The sequence below is a fragment of the Pyrus communis genome, chromosome 13 (assembly GCF_963583255.1).
Source record: "Pyrus communis chromosome 13, drPyrComm1.1, whole genome shotgun sequence".
In the NCBI taxonomy this organism is placed as follows: Eukaryota; Viridiplantae; Streptophyta; class Magnoliopsida; order Rosales; family Rosaceae; genus Pyrus; species Pyrus communis.
This window is the reverse complement of record NC_084815.1, coordinates 64254-80985: the sequence shown is the minus strand read 5'-3', so window position 1 is coordinate 80985 and position 16732 is coordinate 64254. Positions and strand designations below refer to the sequence as shown.

At 35.5% G+C, this 16732-nt stretch overlaps 1 protein-coding gene across 1 annotated transcript; it reads right to left on the bottom strand.

Annotated features, from left to right (window-relative positions):
* Positions 1-1177: 1177 nt before the first annotated feature.
* On the bottom strand, positions 1178-7981 carry LOC137713182 (glyoxylate/succinic semialdehyde reductase 1). The gene is made up of 8 exons (XM_068452449.1): positions 7688-7981; positions 7028-7138; positions 6849-6950; positions 5125-5226; positions 3732-3847; positions 2883-2961; positions 2645-2815; positions 1178-1570 (listed from the first exon to the last, which is right to left on the bottom strand). The coding sequence occupies exons 1-8, from the start codon at positions 7790-7792 to the stop codon at positions 1472-1474; spliced, it is 885 nt and encodes a 294-aa protein (XP_068308550.1). The 5' UTR covers positions 7793-7981; the 3' UTR covers positions 1178-1471.
* Positions 7982-16732: the final 8751 nt, after the last annotated feature.

The window sequence follows — 16732 nt, the reverse complement described above, 5'->3', positions numbered from 1 at the left end:
AGCAGTATTATAATGTTTGGTAAACTTATATGTACAACAGATGTGAAAAAAAACTGGTTTTTCAAAGCTGGGTTTTGCAGCTTCTTGTTTTTGGCTTTTTTTTCAACCAAAACTGTGAAAAAAAAACTAAAGCTGAATTGTTTACCAAACACAAAAACAACTCCCAACTTTTTTTGATACCAGCTTTTTTTAGAATCACGTCAGTACCAAACCAGGCCTAACTTTGCTTTAAAATGCAAGCTTCCACAGTTAGTAAAGTCCTTGATCACTTTGCAAACAAACACTTAAGAGACTAAACGCCAAAAATTCTTAAAGACAATCAAGAGAATGCCCCCTTGACCAACTCCCTCAAATGGGATTATCAACCTTCTACTTTAATTTCTGAATGATTTGATAACTTTTTTGAACTGGATAATTACGAATGAGGGGCTCAGCTCCCTTTTAAAGCTGCCCAAACAAGTCTCTTTCATGAATGAGCTGAATACCATTTGCAAGGAAACATCAATGTGAAGTACCAAAATCATCTTCACACATATGTTTTGGTAAATTAGATTAGAAAGAGAAATCATCTGCAGAAAAACTCTGAGTTACGCAGGTCAACTTTCACCAGGGGTCTGCCAGTAACACAAATATAGTGTACTACAAGTGGCTAGAAAGGTGTAATATTTGCAGCCTCTTTGGTATCCCTTGGAAGTTTACATTTGGGATTAGTTATCTTACTCTCTTTTTTTCCTTAATTTCAAAGTAATTTGACAAACTTAATGCTCATAACAAACCCATGACATTTGAGTCTCCACACCCCAAAAACCTTTAATATCAAAGATCTGCAACTAGAACGATAGTCATTTTATCCTCAAAATATACAGCAAACAATAAAAAGTTGCATGCAAAGAATTTCTGTAAAGAATGGTTCTACCAAGAATATCCACAAAGACTAGAGAATGAGATCCACAGCTGCTTACAATCTATTTATTCTCTCTCAACTCATACCTGAAAGGTTGACCGTGGAAATGCAGGCATGAATGAACCACTAGCAAATGTAAGTAAAATACGCATGATGGTTTTGGTTTTAGTTTTTCAAAGTACATATGGCAAATAAAATATATAGAACAAATCTGGAAACCATTTCTGTCTAATTAAAATTATTTCCATCATAAAAGCCAAGTCAAATCGCACAGAACAGTAAGTTTCTGTTTTTACAATAAACGTGCTATTAGCAATAGATTCCAGTCCACAAGTAATGCAAACAAGGTGATAATTCTTTGGTAATAATTTTTATTGATAGAATTCCCAAAGTGTTTTAAAGCAAATTTATGGGAGTGCACAGAATCATTCCTGAGTATGATACAAATGAGTGCCTGTTTTATTTAAAAGTCCTCTGTCGGTGCATTCTCCATGTAAAGGTCATGTTCGATGTGTATGACCGCATTGCTATCTCCCCCGGCGCATTGGCTTTGTTAGCTTAACGCAGTTAGCTGTTTCGAGAGGGTTCTTCAAGAGCCTTCACGGTCTCATAGACAGCAGAAAAGTCAAGGTCCCCAAGCCCCATGCTTCTAGCCTTCTTAAAAGCCTAAAATACCATAATAAACATAAATCGTTAGGGTATTATTGCTCTAAAACTATGTTTGAGCGAGAGAATTTTCAAGTCATAAGGAAATGAGGTCAAATAATTAAAGAATGTATTGCAAAATGTAAGATAGAAGGAATTGGAAACGCTTCATATGAGCATTACAAAAGATGTGAGATGGATTTGCAAATCCTTACCTGGAAGGAGTCGTTTACAAATCCTTCACACTTGCCTTTGTAATGCTCATGAAAGGGATTTTTAATTCCTCATATCCAACATTTTTGTGATCCACTTATTAATAACTTTTCCTTGCTTGGAACTTGGAAATCTCTTACGTTAACATATTCCAAATCTCATTGCTTGACAATAAAACTACAAGTCTTCCTGATAATATATTGGTTTCCTTAGGCTTTGTCTAGTATAAAGAATTGGATTGCAATGGATAAAACACTATTTTCAAGGTATGCTGAAAGAAAGAATGAAAAAAATGTGGCCAATTTGAAGTTAGAAGCTGGATTACTCAAGAAGAAAGCTTATTCATTCCAATCTAATCCCCCCAAAATGAAAATCGTTTTCCTCTACGTTCAACATACTATAAACTTAAAGGTTATCCATTCTAATCTAATCCTAGACGCCAAAAAGAGGCCTAAGGGTATAGACATCTTTATATGCTACTCTACTATCTTCTCTTTAGAAATTTAAGATCATGACTCTACACTACAAAATTCCAATTATTTCAAACTTCCAAGTATAAACACGTAATTCAATTTAAACAACACTATCAACTAACAAAGTTCAGAAAATGAGTCAAGTGTTTAAATGGTTTCTCAATGATGATGGTGGACATTTGAAGTTGCGAGGTACTGGAAAGACTTATGTTACATAGAAGATATGTAGACAGTAGATAAGGGTTTTGAAAGAAGTGAAATCAAACCACTATCTGCTAAAATTAGCTTTTATTGGACAGCAGCAGCCCTGGGGTTGTCTTCTAAACCTTGGAATCACGTTAAGAAAACTCTACTTTTACGCCATGGCCAACTTTGTAGACAGTTAACAAAGAACAAGTAAGAGCATAACCTCATTAGCTGCAGCAGCTACCGGCATTGATGTAGCTGTTTCATCCCCAAGGGCAAGAGCCAATCTCATGTCCTTCTGCTGATGTTTCAAAGGAAATGCAGGCGAGTGACTGCCCTGTATCATAGTGGGTCCTTTCAACCTAAACATTGGGTTTGCAATTCCACCTAGATCCTGCCAAAATAAACTCATCAACAGTAAGCAGATCGACTAGTAAAATAAAGTCTAGGTAGCTACTGACCAACACATCAAGAAGAACAGAAGGATCCAGTCCACTTCTCCCAGCAAGAACAAGTCCCTCAGAGAATGCATTCATCATGCTGCAATAAACAGAACGCGTAATATATTTACCATAATTGCTTCGGTTGTATGAATAATGAATCTATATATACTAGATTAGAAGCACCAAGTTGGATTATTATGCGATGTCAACTTGCGAGAAACGTTTTATAATTTTTGTTGATATGTACACAAAATGAGTGTCGCGGAGATGAGAATGTTTCGTTGGATGTGCGGCCACACGAGAAAGGACAAGATCAGGAACAAGGATATCTGAGGTAAATTAGGAGTAGCCAAAATTGAAGATAATATTTAAAAAATCGGGCCATGAGTTTCTATTGTTTTAAGATTACACCCCAACGTTTAAACATTAAATCATTTTACACTTTCTGTTAATTCGACTGTCTGGCCGTTAATTGTTGAAGTGACAGTGCTGAATCTACTCGCAATATGGCCTTGGTGTGTTCTACTTCATTGTGGCATAGTTAGCGGGTGATTGTCACGTCAACAGTTAACAGTTGATTACACAGTCAACCTAACAGAAGGTGTACATTGGTTGCATGTCAAAACGTCAAGGTGTAAAATGAGAAAATTAGAGCCTCATGGCCCACCATTTTGAAAGAAGTCTTCAAATGTACTTAGTGCCACAACATATTATGAGAGTAATATCTGATATTGTCAATACTGTCCTACTAGAAAATTCCACCCCCATAATTGCGTTCTTGAGACAATACTATTCACTTGACAAAAAAAGCTGCGAAAATGATTCTCCATTATATTATGGATCATTTGTGCAGAAAGCAACCATTACCTTCCCATTATCATGTTGACAACAAGTTTCATTTTTGCTCCATTTCCAACCTGCCCCAAATAGAAAGATTTCTTTCCCATGACATTGAAAGCCGGAATCACTTCCTCGTACAATGCCTACATTTGAACAGTGAAATCATGCAGTGATGTTACATTAAAACGATTCCTGACTTAACTATAGAAACTCATGACTGCTCCAAAAAAGCTCATAAAATTTTGATGCAGAAGCTATAGTTTAATTTTTACTTTAAAATTCTATTCAGCTTGGTTATAACATGTTGATGCAAGTGGAATCATATCCATCTTCCTTTTTATTCCTATTATAAATCCCCAGTACATAAAATGCCACAAAACTCAATAATCTGAATCAAAATGTACAATGAAGTATTCGTATAAGATCTTTGATTTATCGATCCTGGTAAAACTTCAGTAAACAGACTGGATACTGTTCTGATCCTAGAAGTTAGTAAACATCTCAATGAAAATCAACCATACCCTCAAAAGCTCATTATTCCATAATCTAAATCTATATCCTTCTTGAAAATGAAGTACATGGAGAATATTCGATTCGTTAAGAATGAATCCCACATTGATGGGAGAAGGGACCTTACATGGGCTTATAAATAAGTTGGGCTACTCCCCATATTGCCAATTCGTTTTGTGGTGGAACCTCAATTTTCTTCAGGACGTATCATCGTAATAGAACTATTATTCCTCCTCCTTAAAATTTTATGATCCCATTCTATATCTCTTAATTGCACTTGAAAGCTCGTAGACAACCCCTAATTAAAGCTCCTAAAAAACCTAGATCAAATTAACTTTGAAAACAATAAAATCTTGCTTAACACATTTGAAACTGCCACTTTTACCCATGTGCACCCTCGTATTCAATGGTGAACTTTGCAAAGCATGTGACTGAAACAAATATGCGACCGATGGCTCAAAATGTATATTCTGTTTACATGCACAAATAAAGTCAGCCGTCCTTGTATATTTGTGTTTGTTCTCTTCTCTGTGTGTGCGCGTAGCCGCACGTGTGTGTGGGTGTGTTTACATGCAGCACCTTCTTGAACAAGAAGGTCAAATGTCAAGCAAGAGAAATGTTAGCAACCTTTGCACTTATCTTTACATTTGAACCTTTTCACTTCAGCAATGTCATATGTCATCTTCTTACACAAAAACCAAGACATTTAGTGCCTTTGAAATTATTTTTTCTATTTTCCATCTTTAATTCCTAGCCAAAAGCAAGAGTCTTGTTTTTGTGTAAAGGTTAGTGCAAAGGTTGCTAGCAGTCCCCATCAAGCAATGTCCTTTATATTTTCATCTTTAATTCCTAGCCAGAACTATGTTTAAAGCAACAAACTGCAGAAATGATAACCTGCGTAACATGTTACCTTCTCACCAGCTGCAAGGATAACTAGTTGACCATCTTCTGCGGGCTTTTTGCTACCTGAAACAGGAGCTTCAAGAAAGTAACCGCCCTTTTCTTTAATTGCCTGTAGATATTCGATGCAAACCTTACTTATATATGGGAAGATACTTTTCCGCTTAATATTTTTTATTCAAATATGTGATGAAAAAATAGTTCAAAACTGTAATTACATAAAGAAACTACATATGAAAATTACAGTCATCTTCAAAGAACACCAGAAAGCATCCTGAGGTTTAACTGATAAAGCAATACTGATAGTAGATGAAGTAAAAATTCAACCGTGCTTTGTATCTTAAGTGCAAAGTAGCAGCTCCGAATCAGTGCATAATTGATGAGGCACATCTTTGGAAGAATGTCAGGAACTGTGAGAAAAAAACAGAAAAGGAAAGGCTAGTTCCAGTGTGCAGGCCGTAACTAGGGATATTCTAATCATGTATAGCCTTCTTTTCGAACATTGCACAAACAATTTTCAGTCTACGTTTTCTCACTTCTCCTTTTACTCAGTCAGCTATAATCTGGTAAAGTGAATTTAGCTATAGAACTGCCTCATGCTCTCGTTTTGAATATCTAACTCTTTTCTTTTTCCTAGTGCAGGTTCATCCAACCAAGAACTGCTTACCAACAGAGCCTTTCTAAATGAACAGTTTTTCAAAACAAATATATGAACTTCCTGCAGATTGCTAATTTTCAATCTTTTTTTGGGAGAGTGTGAGTGGCCTTTTTCTGAAGTGTCATAAAAATCCAGCGTTTTGACTTGCATTTTCTTGTTCACTAAATATACTCCATAAGAGTGCTGACGCTAAGAACTCTAACTTCTAGCTTTTATAACACTCTGAACTTCCTGCCAATTCTAGCCTCAGAATCCTAAGTTGTGCATAAGGAAATAAAAATATTTAGCTTTGAACATGAATATATATTTATGCAATTTATTTTACATTTCAGATCACCAAGGTTACAATTCTAGCTCTGCCTGTAAGTAAGTAAATTGGTAGTGAAAACTTATGGACATGTATTACATATGTTTTTTAATGTATTCAACTACACTTTGAGTTTCTTTTTCATCCCTCTGTTAATTTTTCTTTTCTTTTACTTGGAAGTTAGTCCCTGCAAGACCATAAAAAGTAAAGAACAAAGCCAAAATCGTAATTCTTGGTTTTCCTCATTTTAGAACCTTACTTCTTTCAGCCCCAACTCTTCACCTGCACCAGTATAAAGTCAAACTTCATTCTAGCAACTTCTTGACCCTACATCAAGATTCAGTCAAGAAGCTACCCTACCTTCCCACATGTCTACATATTCACTACACGAAAAGGCCCAAAATAGCATTCTGAATCAGGAAGATCCTGTATCTGTCAGAAAACCACAGATAAAATGTCTTTCACTTTCACTACCTATAAAATCCTTTTACTTATTGAAAGTCTAACATGTTACACGAGAGATTAGCCTTTACAGATTGTCCTACATTTGAGACAACTTTCTGGAAGTATTCATATGTTAGCCTATTCGTACAAGTTTAAAACTCCAACTTAGATTTCTTGATACAAATTCCTGCTATAGACATATGCATTAGTAAAAAGGTAAAATTCTACCCATTTCGTTTGAAAGTCTTAAAAACGATGGTGACCGGAATGACGCACAAGAAATGTAAACAAGGAGGAGGGGATATCATTCGCAAGTAACTCAAACCTCATTGATCTTTGAAGAAGTATCAGCATCAACTGTAGACATGTCAACATAAGATTTTCCAGCACAAATCTGCTCAAGAATGCCATCTTTTCCAAACACCACCTAAGTATTTTATATTTTGATGAGTTGAAGTAGATGATGTGTCAAAAACTCAAAATACCACAGTGAAGAATAACAACCGAAAGAGCAGCTGAAGGATCAGATAACATTGCAATGGTATACTTGCACTTCCTAACCACTTCTGCAGGGGTTTCTGCAACAGAAGCACCATGCTCCACGAGTTCATGACTCTGCAATCAAAGTTAGAGATAAAATGACATTGTCTTGTCAGAATCTCAGATTAATTTTCATTGGCTTCTTAGCCAAAATGTTCTCTGAAATCTTCATAAGTCCCCACTTTGGTCCTAACATTGAATATCGATAGAAAAATTCCATGAGTTTATCCACCATAAATCATTTTTTATTCTTCCATGAAAAATTTGTCAATATCCACGTTGAGTAAAGGGTAGTTTGACATAAATACTCTTTAAAAAGTGATCACGTGGCCGTTCACGTGACAATTTAACGAGAATATTGACAAATTTTGCACATAATGACCAAAATAATTTACGGTGAACCACTTCTATTGATTTTCATTATCAGGACCAAAATGAGAAGGAATACCAATCTCAAGGACTATTTGGCTAAAAATCCATTTTCGTTTGATTGTATGTATGCCCAGATTCTCAGCATTGCAACAGATATAATCTAGCATGACGATTGGAATAGAAGATTAAGCAACATTCAAACAAGTAGCTTTGATAGGGATGATTACATAGAGCACAAGAGTCTTAAAATACCTTAGAAAGAGTCCTGTTCCAAACGGTGACCTTGAAGCCATGCCGGAGCAGATTCATAGACATGGCTTTCCCCATTATTCCCAGCCCCAAAAACCCGACCTCCATATCTCACTCTCTCTCTCTCTCTCAATCTCTCAATCTTTCTCTCTCTTCCTCTCTCTCCAAAGTCCAAACTCTAGAGCCAACACAAAATAAATCCACTTATTGTATACGATTATTATCATCAATATATTATTCACTCACTGTATGTATCCAGTGGACATTGAAATGAAGCTCAAAACACAAAAGAAATGGGCAAAAGAAGGATAGCAACTTTTTAGGTTTACGTTTTAATATTATTTGCTGGGCCCAAGTTATCTGATTAAAAATAATTTTGCTCACCACAATAAAATGATAATGATGTTTATTATTATTTATTTTTATCTGATGAGAATAAATTTTGAGAGATGTACAGTACATAAACATAAATTTCCAAATTAAATTCATTCAATAAAATTATAGAGAATTATAGTAAACATTACTACCAATTAAGGATGATGGGCAAAAATGTAGTTTGATGACTTAACATGGATTTTTGTCCTGTCATTTTTCGGACGGATAGATGCGTTCCACGTCAATCCCCTGGTTCTTCTGTTTGTCCTTTTACTCCCCACTCATCATCTTGGGAGGGAACCCACTTGCAGTCCTCCACGTTGATGCTTTGAGGAAGTTAACCAGTTCACCTACTCCTTGATCTTTGGAGAAATTAATTCAAATAATAATTTTGTCAAAAGTAACGTTAGTGAAGAATAAATTTGTACGGTATTGTAAATTAATTGATGTGAGAAAATGTTATTGGCATTTCAAAAATTTCATTATACACTCTTCACAAGTGTATTTTTCTTTCTAAATATAGAAAGTTTAGAGTGTAAAATGAAAGTTTTGAAATATCAATAACAGTTCCCTTAATGTGTTATAAATAAGAAATAAACATTAATTAATATTTCAATAATAATTCATTCATCAACTTTTATGTTATTTAGCTTACAAATTTAATCTTTCTAGCATTCCTTCAAATATTTTAACAAAAATTTGATCAATTTTAGGTAATAAAAATTTGCAAATCCTCTTTTGAGCCAATTTGTTTCATTTTTTATATCTAAATATTTGTTTGGTTTTACTTATTTTTTTTAGAAGAATATTCAGTTTGTCACGTGACATTATTGGGCACATCCTTCCGGTTTGAATCACTCAGCAGATTGTCATTTGAAATTTTAAACCACTCTCTATTCTACTCTCTAAAGCACACTTAATTTCACACATTTAAGAAACTTTATCATTTTACGAACTAGCGTATTATTCTCAAGTTTGACTCGTATAATTGGTATTAAGAATGAGTTTCACATTGATGGTAGGAGGAATTTTGCATCAGTTTTATGGCAGGAGAGATCTTGCATCAGCTTATAAGTAAGTTGAGTTATTTTTTCATATTATCAATTGGTTTTATGGTGAAACCTCAACTTTCTTAATGGTGTCAGACCATATTGTTTCACGTGTGAAGCCAAATGGCCACACGCACTTCAGGTCACTCTGTTGTGTTGTCCACATGTTAGGCTTGAAAATTCGCCACAGGTGACGGGTTGGAGGGACCTTGCATGGGCTTATAAGTAAATTAGATAATTCCCCATATTGACAATTGGTTTATAATGGAACCTCAACTTTTTTCAAATGGCGATGACGTATTATATTTGATATCTTAATAGCAAGGTTCTAAAAGACACTAGGCGCTAGTTGGGCGACGGGCTGGAGCCTAGCGCCTAGGCGGCTAGGTGGGGTATAGTCGGGCACCTAGGCAGACTAGGCGGATTTAATTAAATCCATTTATATTTCATGTAAACAAGTGTCTGTTTATACTTAAAATATATATGATTTCATCGTAAACTACAAAATGGAATGACAGATATTATGAGCTATTGGAACATAATGAAAACATGATGAATAAGTATATATATGTGTTCCCTTAAGTATTCAACAAGTCTGTTACAATTTATTGAAAAAATAAAATGCAAAATGAAAGTTATTTACTTTCTGTCTAAGTGAGTCGCAACATAGGTTAGGAGGGTCTAGGCGAGGCTTTTTAAAACATTGCCCAATAGTGGCTGACACTTTTTTTGTGGCTTATCCTAGTCCTCAATCCCTTAACACATGTTTACTTACTAGGAATTGAAATTGAAATCATTTTTATTCTTGAATTCTCTGCGTTTATTAAAATATAAGTAATGGGAACTATTTACTCTTAATTTTCCTTCGCATTTACTTGCACATAAAAAATCGAAAAAAAATGCTATTTTTTCTTAAAATTCAAAATCAAATACTAAAAAAAATAAGGAATAAGATCGACTAGGGGGACCATTGTTCTACTTCTCCTTCCTTATTTCTCATATTTTAAAGGGTACATTACACTTTACCACCTCAAGTTTGAGGTCTATTGCAACCTTATACAACATCTTCAAAAAATTTCACTTTCATACCTCACATACTATTTTATTTCAATATAATACATCTATTACATTTTTCATTCATTGGTCTGTTAAGAGTTGACGTGACTGCCAAATTTAAGCCACGTGGCAAAAAAATAATTTTTTATACATTAAAATATTATAATAATTTACCCTATTAAAAAGTAAATAAAATATAAAACTGAAACCCAGAAACCCTTTCCCCCTAACCCACCTCCCTCTCCTCCACTCTCTTCACCTCCCCTCCCATCCAAAAACCCACCCCATCCCACCCCACCCCCACCTCCCCTGCGACCCTAAAAAACCAAAATCTGTGAGATCAAACAAAGCCAATTCAATTACAATGAAATTAAGGGACAATTAGTGAAGGCATGGTGGTTGGGATAGAGTGCGGGAAGGTGTACCGCTCGGAGAGCTGGTGGCCAACCTGGTAGCCAATAGCGTCGATCCTATTGGCAAGGAGCTCGGGCTTGTTAACGTATAACCGATTTGTAGTACATGGAGACTGATAGGAGCATATTCATGCGACTTAAATGGCTTGTTCTCGTGCATTTACGTTATGTTTCTTTAGTTATTTTAGTACTTTAAGCTATTTTCGTGTGTTTGTAGGTCCAAAGGGCTAAAGGAGCAAAAAGATGCATTTTGGAGACTTTTGGAGCACTTTTTGGCTAAGGATGGATAGCTTATGCTTGGAGCCAAAGTGTTAGACGAAATTGAAGACCTAATTGAAGACCAAAGTGTTGGAACCTTGTTCCCTTTAGTTTTAGGACATTTAAACCTTTCCTATATCCTTAGCCGTGCATAACATTCCAACATTCCACTCCTTCATTTCAGCCACACTCCCACATATCATTACTTATCATCACCACTTATCACTTATCATAATCACATATCATACACTTATCATCACCACTTATCACTTATCATAATCACATATCATTACTTATCATCACCACTTATCACCTAACACAAAACCTTGCAGCCACATCCATTCCACTTCATTGCACATGCATCTTCATCCACCACACATTCCAGCCCATTCCTACACATGTGTCGTGCATCTCCACAATCCCATTCATCAACACATGCATTCACATGCTTTCACAACCTAATTCACATGCACATTCATCCACCTTTCTCCCTAAAACCGTGCACATGCAAACACATTCATAGTCAGAAAATCACTCATTGCCATGCACATTCACTCACCACAAACATTCCACATGCATTCATCAACATATCTAGTTGTCACTCACATGCATTTCCTTCATCATTTCCAACCCACATGTCCCTTTAATCATTCAAACATACACCCATTCACTACCAGAAATCATCCTTGCCGTGAGTTCCCATCAGATTTCCATCATATTCACATGCATTCCATCCTTTAAAACATTGCACATGCACTCATCATCATAACCTAGCTGTCATGTTTCCCCTTTCATCATTCCCTCACATTCTTTAATTCAGCCAACACATGCTTTCACATGCATTTTCAGCACCAAAGAAGCCATTGTCGTGCACATTCACCTTCATTTCCAGATTGTCCCCTTGCACATGCAGCCACATATTCATTGCACATGCATTTCCAACCCACATGCATCCTTTAATCATTCAAACATGCAGCCACATTCCCTCCTAGCTGTCATGTTCCCCCCATTTCACCTATAAATAAGCATCCATTGCATTCATTCTCATTGACACTTCCATTTCAGAAATTCATCCATTGTACATACCACAAACACTTCCCCCTTTGTGCCGTGAGTCTCCCTTACAATCCAAACACCATCCTTCCATTTCCACCACTCCTCTTCCATTCCTCCACCACTCCCCAAACCATTCACACCATCAAACTATCCTTAGACCTTGTGCTACAACGAAGAGGAAGATAAGAGGGCCTAAACGTTCATACAATTCAAGTTTGAGTTGTTGGAATGTTTAGGTGTTTCTTTGATTTCAATGTTTAATTTCAATACTCTTTGTTTTGTACGAATGATGAATGGAAGAGAAGAGGGCCTAAACGTTCATACAATTCAAGTTTGAGTTGTTGGAATGTTTAGGTGTTTCTTTGATTCTCTTTGTTTTGTACCATGAGGAACTAAAACCCCCTTGGCTAGGGGGGAATTCGAAATATATGTTTATGCTTGCATTTTGATTTGATTACTTCTAATTGCGTTTCATAAGTTGTGGATTCAATTTGTTTAACCGTTTGATTGATAACTTATTTATGTATGTTTATTGAGAGTGCACACTTAATTTTCATGCATGAATATGACGCTAGAATATAAGTGAGTTTCACCTAATAGTTACGAACTTATATTCATTAGTAGTGGAGGTTGCTTATAAACAATCGCGTTAAACGAATTCTTGGCATAAGTTTCATGCGTATTCCATAGTAACGAATGCCTCGTCAACACTTATAGTTTTCATAATGCTTAATGATCTTTGATTGTATCTTTATTGTGCTTTTCACGTAAAGGACTTTTGGAGAATGTGGTGAATTGCGTTGCGCTAACCCATCCAATTCATTAACTTAAGGAGAACTTGACGGTTAATTTAAGCGGACCTAATTAACTTGGAGCGTTGAGAATTAATGGTTTATTGAAATGCAATTGGAAATCGTTTTATTATGCAAGTATAACATATGTGGAGATGAACCCCGTAGCTAACTTTCCATCCATTCAATTCCATCAATTTGTTCTTTCTTTTCTTGTTTCTGTTTTCATGTTTAATTTAACTTGTTGTTCAATTATGTTAAACATGTGGAACTAATTTCTTTTTAGTTAGAGGCGAATTTGAAGCCATGGACATATGTTGGTTATGATTTGATTTACTCCAGTTATGAATTCATGAACTTTAGATGTGGTTTACTTTTCTGTTTTGATTAAGAACTTGTTTATGTATGTGGGTTGAGGGTCGACACTTAATTTGCATGCCTAAACTTGATGCTAGGATATAAGGGAATTTCACCTAATCGTTACGAACTTATATTCATGAGTAGTAAAAATCGCTAGTCACGATTGTGTTTAGTAAACCCTAGGCTGGATTAACATGCGTATTCCATAGTTATGAATGTCTAGTCGATGTTTATGATTTCCGTTGAACTTAATGATCTTTGTTGAATGTCTCTATCATGCGTATTCCATGTTAGGGACTTTGATTAGGAATAATTTGGTTGTAATGCGTATCCCATTCAATCCAATGAATCTAGGGAAATCTGAAAGTTAATTTAAGCGGACCTAATTAACTTGGAGCATTGTCATTCATCGTTTGTTGAAGTCATAACTGGGAGTCAAATTATATGCTTATGTTCATGTGTGGATAAGGAACCCTCTAACTAGTTTCTCATCATTCTTCGTTTTACAATCTGTTTTGTTTCCAAGTTTTTGTTTTGTTTTCAAATTCATCCAAAACCAATCCCCCTTTATTTTAAAGTGTTAGATTAGTTAGAAATACATTTAGTTTGTGTTTATAAGTGTTTTGATTCATCTTGTTTCCCAAATTCGTCCAAAGTACTCAAGGTGCTCAAAACTGCCCAGAAAGTGTTTTTAAGGCAGTTTCGAGTGCTTTGGGTACTGTTTGAGTCTTTTGGTTTGTTTTAGTGTTTTAAAGTTTAGTTTTGCAATATTTGGGTCTAGTATAGTATTTTATTTTGTGTTTTTACGTTTTTTTTTAGTCAAATCCAAGTGATTAACAATCCCTCATAATCCCCGGTCCAGAACGATCCCTACTTATACTACAATTGTCAAAAAGAGGGTTTAATTTGTGTGCGTATAATTCCCGCATCAGAGACCATCTCTGTTAGTAGACTATCCACGTAGCTCTCTAAGACCTCTATCCCTCTCTCTCTCTCTCTCTCTCTCTCTCTCTCTCTCTAGGTCTCTGGGGAGGTGGGGGTATGTGGGGGGTTGTGGGAGAGGTAGGGGTGGGATGGGGTGGGTTTTTGGATGGGAGGGGAGGTGAAGAGAGTGGAGGACAGGGAGGTGGGTCGGGGGAATGGGTTTCTGGGTTTCATTTTATTTATTTATTTATTTTTAAATAGAGTAAATTATTATAATATTTTAAATACATAAAAATAAATTATTTTTTTGTCATGTGGCACAAATTTGGCAACCACGTGGCACAAATGTGGCAGTCACGTCAGCTTTTAAAGAACCAATGGATGGAAAAATGTAACAGATGTATTATATTGAAATAAAATAGTACGTGAGGTATGAAAGTGAATTTTTTTGAAAATGTTGTATGAGGTTGCAAGAGACCTCAAACATGAAGTGATAAAGTGTAATTTACCCTATTTTAAGTTTTTTGATTCATTCCTTTTCACATTTCAGTTAAGTAATAATGGGAAGTTTGGAAAAATAACCAACATTTTGACCCATACAGAATTATAGCCACTCTTTAAATTTATGATAATTATAACCAAAAGCTAATACAAAAATACTAATATACCCTCATTTAAAATGTGATTTTTCAATAAAACAAAAAAGCAAGCTGCTGAAGCTGTTCCCCCATCTCTGATTGCTCCAAAGCCTCTAACCCTTCCTCCCTAGTCAGTTGCCACCCACACCTTCCTCTCCATCCTTCACTACCGTTATCTAACCAGCCATGATTGTTGATTGTTACATCAATTTTCATTTTCATAACTAATTTTAATTTTAATTGCTTAGGTCCTCTAGACCCAATGCCTCATCAAAAGAATAGAGATGACGCCAGTTGGGTCTGACTTCAACGACTCAATGAAGTTTGAAATCAATACAATCTATGACCACCGTCATGCTCAACCTCAACTCCTAACCATAACGTTTTGGGTGAGAACTACCAATACAATCCCAACCATGCCTTTGCGAATCTACATTCAAACCTCATGCCACCAATTTTTCTATGATCCGGAGGCAATCTTAAGATTTTTATTGGAAACAATCATACAACGACAACCATTTAAGGATATAAGGGTATACTAGTACTTTCATATCAACTTTTGGTAATAATTATCATAAATTTAATAAAATGTGACTATAATTCCATACGGGGTCAAACTTCAGGTTATTTTGCCAAATCTCCCAAAAATGTCATTAGAGTTAGGGCTGGGTTCGGTTGGCAAACAGTGCCAAATTCCTTGCGCCACCTGCTAGTCACAGATACATAATTACCAAAAATCAGTTATTGTTAGCCAACCTGTCTTCTTGCAGTTGCCAAAAATCGGTTTAGCCAAAATTATTGGCTGGTTCGGTTGGTAAATGGCATAATCAATGGTTTGCAAATAAGCTATAAAAACAACAGCTCAAGATGATGCACCGACCCGTAAACAACAAACCAAAAAAGAGAAAAAGAAGTTGCTGCTGCAATTTTTCGATTGATGATAAGCCAACATAATCACGACTTAACAAATTAAAATGGAAATCAAATCAAAACTTAATAAACCAACAACAATGCCAGCAAACATAATCCAAATATCTATAAGTTCACAAACTCAAAAGTCCAACTAATATAATTGTCTAAATTCAATTATAGCAACTAATGCATAAACAAAAAACTCAAAACTCAAAAGTATGGTTCTGGTTATACGATCCCCATATTATAATTCCAAAACAAATAACTTGTTTTGATAATGCAACATCATTGAAGTAGCAGCAATCAATGTATATGAAATCTTCCATGAATCAATATTTCGAAGCACTTGGAATTGATGTTCTTGCTTGAGATGTAGAACCATCAACTATTTCAATTCAAATGTTACATAAAAAAAAAAGTATGATTAGAATAAGAAGTAATATTGAATAATAAATTAAAAATATCAATAAACATTGGATTGAAGTACCATAATTAGAATTAGTAAAAATATAGCAATACTTACATTTTTCCAGTTCTTCACATGTCAAGCATGTAAAAAATACCTAAAATATCTAAATAGAAAAAAAAAAAATATATATATATATATATATGTGTGTGTATACATGTATTGGTAGGTATGGCATACCGTCATTATACAAAATCCAATACCAAAGCCATACCATTAATTGTCGGTTTGGTATAATGGCAATCAATTATGAAAAAATGGCAAAAATATACCATACCGATTATGATTTTGTTCACAATCAATCATTTTGGTTATTCCGTGAAAAATCTTCATAAAATAAGGATAAAATGACAAAAAATACCCTCAATTTTTGTCAAATCATTTTGGCCTATTGTTTATTATGTTGAAGGTAATTTTCGTCATTTGGATAACATCCCACATCACTCAGGGGAGTGGATCATGTAAGCCTTATATGTATATTCCCATCTTTACCTAGCACGAGACATTTTGAGAGCTCACTGGCTTCAGGTTCTATCGGAATCCGAAGTTAAGCGAGTAGCGCGCAAGAGCAATCCCAAGATGGGTGACCCACTAAGAAGTAAGTTCTCATGTGAGTTCCCAGAAATAAAACGGTGAGGGCGTGGTCGGGGCCCAAAGCGGACAATATCGTGCTATGGTGGAGTCGAGCCTGGGATATGGTGGGGGCCCGGGTGGGGATGTGACAATTTGGGATCAGAGCCTAACCTTGGT